This window comes from Nuphar pumila, chromosome 10, assembly GCF_984573655.1.
Source record: "Nuphar pumila chromosome 10, dmNupPumi1.hap1.1, whole genome shotgun sequence".
In the NCBI taxonomy this organism is placed as follows: Eukaryota; Viridiplantae; Streptophyta; class Magnoliopsida; order Nymphaeales; family Nymphaeaceae; genus Nuphar; species Nuphar pumila.
Window position 1 is genome coordinate 10,168,738 of NC_143258.1, and position 15,814 is coordinate 10,184,551.

The 15,814-nt window shown below is 35.1% G+C and overlaps 1 protein-coding gene across 2 annotated transcripts; it reads left to right on the forward strand.

Moving 5' to 3' along the window:
* Positions 1 to 523: 523 nt before the first annotated feature.
* Positions 524 to 4,932, forward strand: LOC149823471 (putative WRKY transcription factor 4). Of its 2 annotated transcripts, XM_090020056.1 has the most exons (5): positions 524 to 891; positions 1,184 to 1,321; positions 2,298 to 2,965; positions 3,749 to 3,898; positions 4,451 to 4,932. In XM_090020056.1, the coding sequence occupies exons 1-5, from the start codon at positions 697 to 699 to the stop codon at positions 4,635 to 4,637; spliced, it is 1,338 nt and encodes a 445-aa protein (XP_089876182.1). In that variant the 5' UTR covers positions 524 to 696; the 3' UTR covers positions 4,638 to 4,932. The 2 variants fall into 2 exon arrangements, with proteins under 2 accessions (XP_089876182.1, XP_089876183.1); XM_090020057.1 differs by lacking the exon at positions 1,184 to 1,321.
* The last annotated feature ends 10,882 nt before the right edge of the window (positions 4,933 to 15,814 follow it).

A 15,814-nucleotide genomic window follows, 5' to 3' on the forward strand; every position in this document is an offset into this window, starting at 1 on the left:
AGCGTTGTGTAACGTGAGTTGAAAAGAGCTACCTTTAGCAGCACTTCAGCACCTTAGACACAGCAAAAAGCACATGTAAGAAGCCTTTATCCGTGCTCAAAAATAGCAGCTAAGGATTTAATTTTCGCTCAGACCTTTAGCGGCGTTTCACTAAAAGCTATTTTTAACCTAAGTACCGCGTCGATTTAGGTGAGGCTTAAAAGTGGCCGGGCAGCTGCACTTTATATATATATATATATATATATATATATATATATCAACGAGTTGAAATGAACCATGTCTCCTTGCTCATGGCTTTCTGGTTGAATATAGGGTGTGTCCGCTTGTGCGTGTGGGAACAAAAATATTGTGGCACGAGAGAGAGAGAGTATTGTAGTGCTAACTACAACACGCTAAGGTTCTGGGCATTTTTTTGTGTATGGCGTTGAACACTGACGTGTGCGGGGGCGCGCGCGCGCGCACACACACACTCACTCTATATGTATAGGGATGTGTTAGTCATTTCATATAATGAACAGGATACCTTACTTTTACCTCTCTCTCTCTCTCTCTCTCTCTCTCTCTCTTTTTTGATGATTCGCAGAGTAAGGTTAAGGCCTGCAATTTCATGGTTTTGGTTGCTGGTCTGAAGCTACTACCTATGGACAAGTCCCTACCCGTCCGGAACTTGATGGGTTGCGGCCACTGGGCGTAATAATGGAAGGAAAGGAGGCTCCAAGGTTGTTGGTGGTGGCTAAGCCCGTCGCTACCAGGCCCTCCTGCTCCGGTCTCTGGCCCTTCCCGGATCTCCTCGCCGGCTCCTCTCCTCCCACCACCACCATCGCCATTCGGCCCAAGACCGTCAGTTTGAATCCCTCCCTGCGTTTCCCGCTCGGTGCCCTTCCTTCCCAGGTGGGTCCTTCCAATTCTTGGTGGGGGTTTCCGCTGTCGGATGGTTTCCCTTAGGTTTCCTTCCATAGTGTTTGGCTTGTGGGAATTTGGGACTTTTTCCACTGTTTTATTTGCTTTTCTTATGGTTTTTTTTTTCGGAAATTGGGTCTGCTTGTGCTTTGTCTCTTCTGTGTAGTTTCCGGTGTTGGTGGGGTGCTTGTAGTTGTTTGTTTGCTCAGTTGGGGTTTCTCTGATTCTTGCTGTTAACTTCAGTTCCCTCTTTTCCTGTTTGTTTCTGCTTGAAATTCTCTAGGAGGTGGGAATTGCAGCACCAACACCACCAACCCCAGCCCCCGCTTCTGATGATAATAAGGCTTTGAAGGCTGAGAAGAGACCCAACAATGTTGTTTACAAACCATTGGCAAAGCTTGTTTCAAGGGCCACCGCATCAGTTCTGTCTAATCTGTTTAGATTTGCTTGCGTTTCTTCCTTTTTTTTGTCTTTTTGTTTATTTAAAAAAGCTTTAAATCCCATCCGTTGGATCATATGAGCGAGCCCACCTGCAACTGGACTAATGAACTAATAATCAAGTCGAAGAAAACCTCATATGTTTTTGGGCATCACGGATTTTCTAAAGATCTAGATGGAAAAAGAGGCAGAAAACAATGAAGCAGCTCTACATATTGTTGATATATACATGGATTTATGGATAACTTGCTGGAAAGTCGGACCTGATTACCTCTACACTATGAATCCGTGGATTCAAGCTTCAAACCCTCTCGCCAACTGAAGTAATAGCCACTTGTTGAATCCTAATTTGCAAATAATAATAATAATAATAATAATAATTATTATTTACTACTGCTACTGCTACTGCTACTAGGAGGTTGTAGATAACTAGAGTATTCAACTTAAGCAGAAACATAAGTGTATTCCATCATGAATCATCCAGCGATTGCAGGGAGATGTTCTGAGCTTTTTTTCTTTACAGGAATTAAATTTTCTTTCTATGTTTTGTCATGGGCTAACATGGGAGGAAGGTGACGCTTTTGGAAAAATACTATTCAGTAAAAAACAATACAAATTACCGAACATGAAAATGCAGTATTTAATATGATCTGTATATGTATCGTTGTGGTTGAACACAAATTTCCATTCTGCTAATTTGTGAAACAAAAGGGGAACATGGCTTGTTCCTCTTTCGTGAAACAAAAGGGGAACATGGCTTGTTCCTCTTTCCTCCTTTTTGGGGAAAACCAGTTTCTTTGGCTGCTGTTTCTGTTTTTTCTATGAACTTCAGCTTGATGTTTTCAGCTTGATATGCTTTTCAGTAATGGCTTCCGACAATTTTAGAAAAGCTTGCCATTTTCTTCCAACATTCCCAATTGTTCATTAGATGGTCTAAAGTCAGCTTTCATTCTGAACAGGGGAACTCCGATCACAACTATCAACCAACACCTTCCCATGAAGCTCAGATGCAGTTGGACAAACGACTGGAGATTGTGTCCCCAAAAACACAGACGCAGAACACCGATTTGAGTAATACAACTATGCCTCCTGCAGCTAGCAGTGATCGACCTTCTTTCGATGGTTACAACTGGAGAAAGTATGGGCAGAAACAGGTGAAAGGAAGTGAGTACCCACGTAGTTATTACAAGTGCACACATCCAAATTGCCCTGTGAAGAAGAAGGTGGAGAGGTCTCTTGATGGTCAGACAACAGAAATTGTGTACAAGGGTGAGCACAATCATCCGAAGCTACAGCTCTCCAAGCGGGTTTCGTCAGAGGGTCAGGGACCGACTTATGTGTCTGAAGGGGATAGCCGGGATAGTTTTAATCCACTGTGGAAAGATTCACATGGTAAGAAAAATGTAGAGACTGATGGCAAAGTGGGGAAGCAGAATGAAGCAGTTTCATTGGAAAATGCTCATAACAATCTAGGAAAACTGTCATTATCTCATGGTCAAATGAATAACACACATAATACTGGTAATGCATGCCCTGAGAACTCTTGTGGCCTTAGTGATGGATGTGAGGAGGGAAACTACGGAGAAAACGGAAATGATGAAGAAGAAGAACCTGTCAGCAAGCGAAGGTAAGAGTCATCGGTGTGTTGAAGCAGATGATTTTTTAATATCGCCGTAATTTGCTTTGAGTTTTAATGATGTTAGTATAACAACATGATTCTTACTACTCCCAACCTGTAATTATGTGTTTAGATCATTGCGAAGCAAGCAGGGCTAAGCAAATCGACCCGAGTCATCTAGAGATTAACCATAATGATTTTTCCTTTTGAGTCTTTGAGTCCCTCTTATAATCTGTGACTCGGTTTTTACCCAATTGACTTTTATTTCTTGGACATATAAAAGCTGCCACTTACATGGAAGCTTTTTATTTGCTGATTTTCAGTAGGTTTTGAACAGAGTGAAGTTTACTTGAAAAGAAAAGGTTTTGTTTATCCTTAAAATTTGAAATACTTCTTTGTGACCAAATTTCTTGATGTATTCAATCTTTAGAAGCCGAGGTTTCTCTGAAAACTATTGGTATTTTTGTAGTTTCAGAAAGTTTGAAAAGGTCACTTGTAAAGAGATGTGAAAACAATTTCAGATAAATATTATTCTACTTCCTCCATTGTCTAAAATTTCCTCTTGCAGAAAACTATGATTTGTGTATTTTTGCCCTTACTTCCTCATAAATTTTTATAACTGCTACCTGTTATCTTTAAAGTGCATGGTCATTTCAGAGTTCCTAGGATGCACACACATGCCCGCACATACACACACACATTTGTTGGTTTTCTTTAACCCTTTTTAAAATGAAATTTCCTGTTGAATGGTTCTTCACATCCATGTATTTTTGCTGTGATGCTCCCATTCAGGAAGAAAGAGAAGAATAATAGTGAAGTTAGTGCTGTACTGCAAGACCCCCAGGTCATGGTGCAAACCGCTACAGAAACTGAAATTTTGGAGGATGGATTTCATTGGAGAAAATATGGGCAGAAGGTGGTGAAAGGGAACCCATATCCCAGGTATTCTTTCTGTCTTCTTTCCTTTTAAAGTAGGTGATAGACATTTAGTGTGGAATAGATCTAAACTAAGGGAATAGTTGCAATTAAGCATCTAGTGTTTGGGAGGCAGATGATAATGAACGCAAAGGCCTTTGTTTCAGAAACTGTTTCAAAGGGCCGCAAAACTTTTACATAAACTTCTATATCTTGTGGTGTTGAAACTTTGAATCACTTTTTTATCTCTAGAAAGTAGCCTTTGCAACACAAATTTTAGTTTTGCACATGCATGCGTGCGCCCAGACACAACTATACACTAGAATTCTAATTGATTGTATTGACATTGATGAAACAAGACTGTTGTGCAAATACATTAGTGCTAATGCATAAATCACTGTCATCCACGTGGTAGACGTGGTTGTGTGCGAGAGAGAGAGAGAGAGAGAGAGAGAGAGAGAGAGAGAGAGAGAGAGAGAGAGATTCTTTCCACTGGTTGTTCCCATGTTGAGAAAAAATGTAAGCATAGTTGCGGGCTTCAACTTTGTGCTGCTCACATAGTTGGTCTGGTCTATGCAGAAGCTATTATAGATGTACCAGTCTGAGGTGCAACGTTCGCAAGCATGTTGAGAGGTCGCCCACTGACCTTGCTGCATTCGTTACAACTTACGAGGGAAAGCACAACCATAAAATGCCAGGTACCCGACACTCCAATTCTGATGCTTCAGACTCTGATGCACAGGCTCCTAATGTAGCCAAGCATTAACAAGAGGTCAGATCACCCTGGTTTACAAAATAACTCCCCAAATAATGCACCATGTAGTCCATGCTCTAATCTGGCGATCATAAATTAGAGCAAGCCTGATCGAACTTCAGTTGGAGAGCGATCGTATTACTAAAATGCTTCAAGTTTGATGCTGCTGCTCAGCTTTTCTTCCATGTCTCCACAGTATTCTACAGCCGTACAGTAGGCAACAGTGCCGCTGTACTCTTTGTGATCTTAAATTTATGTAATTTTCCAAGTTATTGGTCATTTCAAAGTCTTGGTATGCTTTTCCTTTTAGTGCTCGTTACAATTTCCTGCTTAGCACACGGTCTTATACACTGGAGAGAGAGAGAGAGAGAGAGAGAGAGAGAGAGAGAGAGAGAGAGAGAGAGAGATTTTGCTATATGTAAATATTGACTGTATTGGGCTCACAAGGGCTTAAGGCTTTCAAATTGAAGGATGTTGAGAGTTCGGAACTTCGGAGTGCATCCTTTACCACGAGGAAAACCAAATGGAAAACTATCTCTGGTAGTTTAGGCAGAGTATTTGTGGAGCTTTACACTGTCAACTTGACACCTTTGGTCTCGAAATGTCCAAACGATAGTCTAAGAAATAATAAAAAATACAAAAAATGACTTTTTTAAAATGCACTACAATTACCAAATCGGCTGAATGGATAATATTGTAGGTTCTTAATTTTTTCTTGTCGCTTTTATCCCTCGCAAATGCGAATTTTTGATTTTCTAAAATAATACACCCATGGAACTCCTTAATCGCCCATGAGGTTGCAAGATTCTAAAAAAGTTTGCAAAATTTTAAACAATTTGTGAAACTTGTCACGAGTTTTGCAATGCATGTTAGTAAAAATCCTTTCTAGTGTTGCAGAAGTTTGTATTTTGCGAATTTCAAAATAATTATCACACTTGTATTGCAATTTTTTTTCCGAATAATATAAGCAAAGCTAGGGTTTCACATAAATTAGGTTTTTTATAGTATTCAACCAATGAGAAATTATGGTCATTTTTTTAGAGCCAAGCAGTGGTGGTGAGAAGATTGACGACGCTTCATAGGCAGAAAATCATCGACGATGAGAAGATTGGAGAAAATTTATCAACGTTGAGAAGATAAAAAATCATTGACGATAAGAAGATTGGCGACACTTTTGATAAGGGCATCTTATGGTATGGGTGAGATAGAGAATGAAATCCACAATCAACATTCGATCACGTGGTATGAGTAGGATATGTAGCATTCTTGAGGTCATCTCGCTCTAACGAACTTTGATAGTTGGATAGATGTATTTTCACTCTATCAACACAAAGTCGACGTATCTCACAGTCAGCATTTAATCACATGGTATAGGTGAAATATTTTGTTTTTTCTCAATTAAAGATGTGGTGAGAACTATCATTCTTGTGAAAGAATAAAATGCATTTTGATTTAGTTGGTGCCACTGAACAATCAATTAGTGGTATCAGTGATAATGTTGACAGTGAAGAATTGGATGATATCAATGATGATGAGTATACCATGTCGACAAGAGAGGATGAAGACAATTATGACATAGGATAAATAAGGGTAGGTGAAAGCGATGCACCAATGGCATTTGAAAATATGAAGTTTTGGTTCTTGTTCAATAGGTTCTCATACAATGAAGATCAATTAAAAATCATTAAAGCGAAGACATTTGATTTGTATGATCAATTGTGTAATGAAAAACTTAGTGAACAATTTCAATGGCTAACAACAAACTCAAATGGTCAAAAAATTGCTTTGGCCAAAAAGTTTAATGATCTCCATCATTGTCACGAGTTTTTGAAAGATCATGTAATCAGAAATAACTATAAAACAAGATTCTTAAAGAACTGTAATAACAAAATTACTGTCATATGCACGAGGAAGAATACACATATGATGATTGATTTCTCTTGAAAGATCCATTGCATAAAGGTATGCAACAGTTTTCTTTCAAGTAAAGAAGTATAAAAATGAGCATACATGTGGTGGATCGCTGGGCAACCTTATAGTAGAAAAGTTTCTTCTAAGTGGATTTCAAGTATTATTCATAAATGCATGCACGATAACCTGAAGATAACTCCAAGAGAAATCATGAATGACATCAGTCGCGAGGAAGGTGTGAAAGTTACTTACAAACAAGCATGACATGAACGAGAATGCACTAAGGGTGTATTATATGGTTTATTCGAAGAGTTATTCAAGATACTTATCACCTATTTGGATCATCTGATGAAGGCTAACTGAGGATCATTAGGTATATTAAGACCGATCAAAAAGATCGATTTCAGTATCTGTTCTTATCCTTTCGGCCAAGCATCAATAAGTTTTTTAGATGATGCCCTCCAATTCTTACGATAGATGACACGTTTCTAAAGAGAAGATACACAAGTATATTGTTGTCGGCTCATACTATTGATCCTTGTGGTGAGATATTTCTTGTAGCATTTGCAGTTGTTAATAATGAGTCTAATGATTCATGGCCATAGTTTTTAGAATGTCTAAAGCAAAAATTCATACACTTCGACGAGTTTAGAGGGAAAGGAGTATTGACAATTATCTCAGATAGGCATCCAGGTTTAAAGTATGTTGTCCCTCATACATGGCCTACATGTCATGTTGGATTTTGCATGAAGCATTTGATGAAGAACTTTTCAAAGAAATTTAGTTCACCACTCAGTGCACTTTGGTGGAGTGCAGCTCGAGCACTCAGGAAAGAACAATGTAATTATTTTCTTAACAAAATCAAGGAACAAAGCACAAATGCATACAATTATGTTGCCACTGACGTGGATCTGAAACATTGGGCTAATTGTCACTTTTCAACAAAAAGATATGGCTACTTAATATCTAGTATAGCGGAAAGCTTTAATTCATGGATTCTTGTCATATGTGACAAGCTTCTAATTTCATTTATTGAAAAGTTTTGTCTTATGTTGATAATACTTTTTGAGAAAATAAAGATTACAAAGAAGCATATGACAAGCATTGTGGTGCTGAGGTAAAAGAAAAGCTAGAGGAACTGAAGAAAAAAGCACAACAAATATGTGTGCAATAGTGTATTGCCTCCAACAACGGTTTAAAGCCCACGACCGATCTCATGATTATAGTGTTGATCTTCAAAGGTACTTGTACTCTTGTGAAGAGTGAAAGGTTAGTGGGATTCCTTGCGAATATGCGATTGCATGCATTTTGTATGAGGGCAACATACTAGAGGATTACTGCGATAAGTTCTTCATAGTTGAATCATATCGAACTGCATATAATCATCCCAATGGCGGATAATGTCCCACATATCGCTCAATCTACTCTTATAGTTGTCTATCTACCAAAAGTGGTTCATAAAGCAATGTGATCTACAATTAACAGACGAAGAATAGAACACAAGGATGTATTATACATGTGCAGTGTTTGTGGTGAGGTTTGCTACAATAGGCAAAAACATGAATAACAATATATTAGAGTACGTATGTATTGCAAAATATAGAATTTGTTGATCGTTGTTTAATGAATTATTTTTTTATGTGTATATCTAGTGTTTTTAATGAATTATTCCAATGTCTTATGTCTTATATATATTATCTTAGGTAGTTTGCGATGTATAGCCATATAGGTTGTCGCGGCAAAAAGATAACCAAACGGCCCCAAGTTTTGAAGAGCAAGAAACAAATTGGCGTACACCAGGTATGCATATTTGATATTACTTGTATATTATTTATTTTATTGTTAAAAACAAGTTAATGAGAAATGAAAAGCTATAGAAAAGAACACCCAGAGCCGAAAGAGTATGAGTTTGGCAAAAAAAAACTCTCTTGGCAAGTGATATAAGTGTTAGTTTTACACATTTTTTTTGTTTATTTTTTTGTTACGTTTGCATGTTATTTTGTTTGTTCTTTTCTTACTACAGTAGATTTACTATGTAACATATAACAAGATTTGTAAAAAGACTCCAAGTAGCTCACAACAAGGACAAAAAAAGACAACTTGTTGAAGACTCTTTACCTTAGTCCGAAAAGTGATGTATATATTGTTTTACTACTGATTAATAAAAACTAACTGGTAAACATTGTTTGTTCATAGCAAATGTTAGCAACTAATAGGCATCGAAGTGGGGTAGCTGACTGCTTGGAGAGCGATGACTTGTTGTATCATTTTTTTGATGTTGACAAGGTATATTTTTATACAACTTTGGATACTTACAAATAAATTTTTACGTGCACAATGAAGTTAAACTAGATTTATGTTGTAGCTAGCTCTTAATTTCTTTCAATTGGGTCCACGAGTAATGGGTTCCTTAAAAAATAGACATGAAGGAAAATGACTTCAGGTTATACAATTTCATGCCGAACATATATTTAATAGATAAAAACTTCAAACAAATAGTATGATAACATAACTTACTCAATAATATACTCGCTTTGTTGTGCATGTTTGTTATCTCCTTTTTGTACATATATGTTGCAGGTTTATTTTTTTAGCATAATTTTAGTTCAACTGTTACAAAGATTAGACGGTGCAGACCATGAAGGGTATTCCTCAACAAGAAAATGAGTAATTACTTTGCATTTGTTTGTTAACTTATTTCGTACATGTACATGTTCTTGACTTCGTATTTTTTCATTTTATAGGTATGAGTGTGGTATATTTGTCATACAATATATGTAGTACTTATGCAAAAATTGTGGATTAAACTTCACGCAAGTATGTGTTTATATGTTAGTTGTTCACTTCTTTGAGGTGTTCTTTATAGTTAGTTATTTGCCAATAGTTATTTTCAACAAGATGTTACAGATATAAAGAATCATATGATCAAGTTCAACTACTACATAAAGGACATGATTTCCAAGGATATGAAGGACAATGAAAAGATGGAGACATCAGTTAGAGAGGTGCTAGCTGAGTTGTGAACAATTATGTGCCAATTGTAATTTTATAATTGCAAATTTCAAACATTAAGGACGTTTATACATTGATATCAACCATGGATAATGTTGTTGTAAATTAAGGATGTTTTTTATGGTTTGAATGTTTATACACACATGTATGCATGATATGTACAATGTTGCTATAAAATTAAGGATATTTTTTTGTTTGGACAATGTTTCTATTGTCTTTATATTCAAAAAAATAATTATATTTGCAATGTTGCGATGTGAAGGTTCGCAAATATGTTTATGCGATTTTGGAATGTAATAAGAAATGGTCAGATTTTTGCGAATCAGTAGAATTTTCATAAATGTGTTTATGTGAATTCATGAATTATATGTGAAAAAATATGATATATGTGATTTTAGTGGTTTCAGCAGTTATGCAAAACAATAGGATTTTGTGAAACAGTCAGATTTTTGTGAATCAATCGGATTTTCTCAAATATGTTTATGTGAATTCATGAATTCTATGCAAATGAGTTAGATACTTATGATTTTAGTTAAAGCGGTTATGCGAAACAGTCGGCTTTATGCGAATCAGTAGGATTTTCGCAAACATGTTCATGCAAATTCATGAATTATATGCAAATGAGTTGGATATTTACGATTTTAGTTGTTAAAGAGGTTATGCGAAATAGTAATGTATATGCGAAACAGTCGGTTTTTTGCAAAATAGTAGGATTTTTGCAAAATAGTAGGATTTTTGCAAATATGTTCATGTGAATTTGTGAATTATATATAAATGAGTTGGATATTAGCGATTTTAGTTATTAAAGTAGTTATGTGAAACAATACGATTTTTGTGAAACAATCAGATTTTTGTGAATCAGTAGGATTTTTGCATCAATCGGATTTTTGTAAATCCAACTTTAGTTGTTTCAACGGTTATGCGAATTCATAAATTATATGCAAAAAAGTATGCTATATGCAATTTTTATGGTTTCGGTTTAAGTGAAGTTTTGCACATATGTTTAAGCAAATTTATGAAGTATATGTGAAACGGTAGGATATTTGTGATTTTAGTATTTAACAGTAAATGTAAGCAAATAGTGTAATCTATTGTTAAACTAAACATGCAAACATTCAAATGACATTATATACTAATCAATGATATTTAAATGACATTATATAAAAATTCATTCATAGAAATATATCCAAATGTATACTCAATAACCCTATTTAAATAACATTATTACAAATTAATGACATTTAAATAGCATAATATACAAATTCATTTATTGAAACATATCCAAATGCATATTCAATGACCCCATTCAAATGACATTTCTACAGTTGATGATGCAGTCATTGGCATGATCATAACTCCTCAATGACCTTATTTGAGTTCTTGAGAAGGCCAACTTGAGTACATATCATATCTTTGAGCATGCAAATTTCTTCAAGAGCAAGAGCATGCGTATCATATCCTTGAGTATGTATTGATTGGCGCGATCCAGCTCTACCAACAGTTCGATGTACAATGCATAAATCATCTTCCCACCAATATTGATGAATAAGCATGAACCAAGGAAGTATAACAAAAATGCTCTCACCGACATATCCACCTTACTACTACCGCCCTTCCCTCCAATACACAGTAGTTTTCTCCTTATCCTCCTTGTCTTACTGGGGTCATAATAGCTTCTTAACCATCAAAACATGATCATTTCGCCTTCAAACACATCATCATTTGCTTGCAAGTAAATAGCACACAAGTGCTTGAAGTCTCCCCATTGTTGTCCACTCATTGGCTCTCCATGGCACTTCAGTCTAGTGATTCGTGTCAGATCCTCCAACAGGATGGTTATCTCAATATCTCTAAACTAGAATGTGTTGGTTGTCGGATTTCAAAACTGCATAACGGCCTCTAAGAGGGGGTGACTGATGTTCTATAGTGTAATATCAAAGAATTTGCGAAAATGCATTCGATCCAACAACTCCACTTCCTCCAAAAATGTTAAAAACCATTGGTGTGCTTGGTTCCAGTATAACTAGTGCATGCAGGATGTTGGCTCTTCTGAATCAATTGGCTGAAGATCCTACTGTAAAAATTAATAATACTGAAATCAATCAATTTTAATGAATTTTTACATATTTCACACACACACACACACATATATATATTATATATATATATATATATATATATATATATATTATATATATATATATATATATATGATAAAGTAAACAATTGCATTTATTGATAGTAGCAACACTAAACTAATCAATGATTGAATGTAGTATATATATATATAAATAATGATTGAATATAAAATTGAAATTGATTATTACAAAATAGCAAATAAACAAAATACATATCCATTAACACCATACCTTCTTCCTCCTTGTGACCTCTTTGTTGTAGCTTGCACTTTCTCCTCCGCATGGAGAGCAACATCAGACACTTGAACAGGTTTCACATCAGATCCATCCACATGACCTTAACTTACATCTACTTTTTAAGGAAGGTCCATATTAACCTCAGCCCCTTGGTCAGGTACCTCCTCCGCCCTCTCACCACTACCACTGCATGTGACTTCATCTTCAACTTTATTTAGGGCTTTGAGGTTAATAACAAGCTCAGAGCAAGCCAATGGGTCACCCTTGCCCTCCTTAGATGCTTTTGGGATGAGAGACAATAATGTGCTCACAAACTACTCAACTTTTTTTCATATGCCGCCTTAAATATGGACCACTTTGAAATTTGTAATTGTTCTTTATACGACAATGAGGGATTTTTTTTTTCAGCTGATTGTCTGAGTGTAGTGAGGGCAACTGGTGGTTAAGGGTGCATTTTTTTGTGAAAAATGTTGGACACCCACATTTTTGCCTTCAGGTGTGGCTCCCTCTCTACCCACTTTTGCACACTAAGTCGTGCTTGCAAATTATAAAGATGATCAAATTCATAGTTCTCCATTGACTTTTGTTGTTGTGCTACAACACTAGAAGATGATGTGGGTGTGGACCCCTTCGACACAGTCTTTTTATTAGTTATATTGTATTAATAAATAAATTCAAAATTTTCTACCATAACAAGACAAAAAATATTAAAAAAGCATTGCGAAAAACAAACAAACTATTTGGGAGGATGAGTAATCAAACAAGTCACCATCGATGACAATATTGAAAAAGTATTAAAAAAAGGAAACATTGTTTGATTCAACCATTAAACAAAAGGGAACATTGTACTTATCGAAAAATACGTTGTCGATAGTTCAACAGTGATAAAGTGTCGCCTATAAATAGTTGCCAAAAATAGTTGTTGGAAGAGAAGCAGGTTGGAGACCACTAGTTAGGGACAAAACACAAAAAAAACCCTAGATTATGCAAAAATAAGTTGGTTGAGGACCACAACGAGTTTATATATGATTTGATAAATCCATAAAAAACAAGCAACATCTCATATTTATCATAAATTCGTAAATACTTAAGTATGATATTTGTGACATAAGGAGATTCACGAATATATTTATGCGATATTGTAAAGTATATGTGAATAAGTAATATATTTGTGAATTTATAGTTTCTGGAGTTTCACACATATATTTATGTGAATTCATAAAGTATATGCAAATGTATTTATTCAAAATATTAACATATATGCAAAAAGGTAGGCTATTTGCGATTTTGGTGATTTCAGTTTCACCAAAAATTCATAAATAAATTTATGTGAGTTTGTGAGGTCTGCATAAAAAAATGTGTGATTCTAGATTTAAGTGTGTGTTTGCACTAGTTAATGGGTGGTACAATTCTATCGCAATAAGGCATCAATTTACGGTTGTATAGGATAAAAGGGTCCTAACAATGTTGGTTATTTGTGAGTTTGAACATCGAGAGAAATATAAAAAATTATAGGGTTTTTAAATAAACATGTCAAATTATCCGTGTAGTATGATCATTTTCTGAAAATACAATGTAGGGATTTCAAACTTTGTAACATTTCAGGTATGTTTATCTTGCTGGCCATGTACCACTATAAATCAAATGTGATTTGGAGTCATACGAATAACAACTGCAAGGGACCTCTTGTGATTCAAATTTTGGCTGAAATGAGAAAATGACTCTCATTTTCTCAAGTCCCATTGTGTGTGTGTTTGTTTTTCTTCTTTTGATGAAAAGAACCTACCTAGGAATATATGTCACTTAAATGAGAGTTTGATTGTGGGGATGGCCTCATCCACTCTCAAGGCATGGGGCCCATGAACCCACACAAATGCATGACATGCATGATGTATGGAATGTGTGTCTCGTAGCGTCCCACGTGGGTGCGTGAGATTGACCCACATGGGTGCGTAAGAGTGTTCCACACCATTCTATGCCTTTCCCTGAAATAATGGCATCCAAATGGAGTAGGACGCCCTACTAAAACAAAAAAATTGAAAATAGAATTCCCCCCACCCCAACTCCAACCTCAACATCTGACACCCCCACCCCACCTGATTGCACTCTCCCTCCTTTGTCCTGCACAATGCTCTCTCTCTCTCTCTCTCTCTCTCTCTCTCTCTCTCTCTCTCTTTGTAGTTGCGCTATTGTTGGGTGAACCCTAACTTGATTTTAGGGTTAGGGTTTGCTAAATCCCAATTTGTTTCTTGATATACTATAGCTTTTAGGGTTTTTTTTTATTTTAATCCTTATTTTTGCAATTTATTCAGTGAATGATGCTAAATCTGATTTTTTTATATGCTTTAGATTTTAAGGGTTTTGTATTTTAAGTCTTATTTTTGTAATTTATTAATTCAATGATGTTAAATTCATTTTTTTATATAATTTAGATTTTAAGGTTTTTGTATTATAATCCTTATTTTTAAAATTTAGTGAGTGAAAGATGCTAAATTCATTTTTGTATATGCTATAGATTTTAAGGTTTATGTATTTTAAGTCCTATTTTTGCAATTTATTGATTGAATGATGCTAAATCCAAATTTTTTCAGATATACTTTATATTTTAAGGGTTTTGTATTTTAATCATTATTTTTAAAATTTATTGAGTGAATGATGCTAAATTTAAAATTTTTATATAATTTAAATTTTAGGAGTTTTTTATTTTAGTTTCTATTTTAGCAATTTATTGGATGAATGATGCTAAATCCAAATTTTTTTATATTTTTTAGATTTTAAGGGTTTTGTATTTTAATAAATATTTTTGCAATTTATTAGGTGAATGATGCTAAATCTGACTTTTTTTATATGCTTTAGATTTTAAGGGTTTTATATTTTAATTTTAATTTTTATAATTTATTTATTAAATAATATTAAATTTAATTTTTTTAGATATGATTTAGATTTTAAGGGTTTTATATTTTAATCCTTGAGGCTAAGAGGTAAGCCCACAAAGTTTTATGTTGTTAGGATAGTACAACACGTAGAGCCAGCATAGCTAGGTTTCTGATCTTAGGGATAGTTTTTCTATGTAAAAATTTAAAAAAATATCTATTATTGTAATTTATTGAGTGAATGATGCTAAATCTGGTTTTTTTCGTATATAATTTAGATTTTAGGGTCTTTGTATTTTCAAATTACGTTTTGAATCCAAAAAAAATTTTAATGCTTAGAATATGAATTTCTTATTCTCATCAAAATATACATATTTTAAACATTTGTGTCCAAGTTGTCAACAATGATAAATCAAACACGAGATACATGCACAATAGTGCTCTAACATGGTTGATGCAAACACTACACAAAGACACTATTTAACTGGCCTAGATAGGGTCAGAACATAACTGAACGTAGTGTCTTTGTCCAGCATTGTCAATGGCCCCCTAATGAGCTTCCCTCTTAGATAATGAACCTTGAGTAACTTAAACCGCAAGAACAACCACCATGCAAGCTGTCATGTTTGTTTTGACATGAGATGTAGCCAATGAGAATCACTCTCACTTGCTCATGGGGTGTAAACTAGGGATGTCAACGAGTTCGGTTTAGTTCGAACTCATGTGGAACCAGACTTGGACTAGCTTTTTGGGTATGGTATCATATCTGAAACCAAGTCTAATCACGTCTACTATAAGAAAAACCATACCCTCACCCTGATAAAAACTACATGAACCAAACCCGAACCATACTCGGTAAAACCATATTTTTATCATTTTTACATTAAAAATTTATGGGTCTTAATCGAAACTCAGGTCGGGTTCAGGTCTAATATAAAATTTCACAAACTATACCCAGGTCTATGTATTAATCAGACCTTCGGATCCATACCCAGATCTTAATTTGGGCTTCTTATTT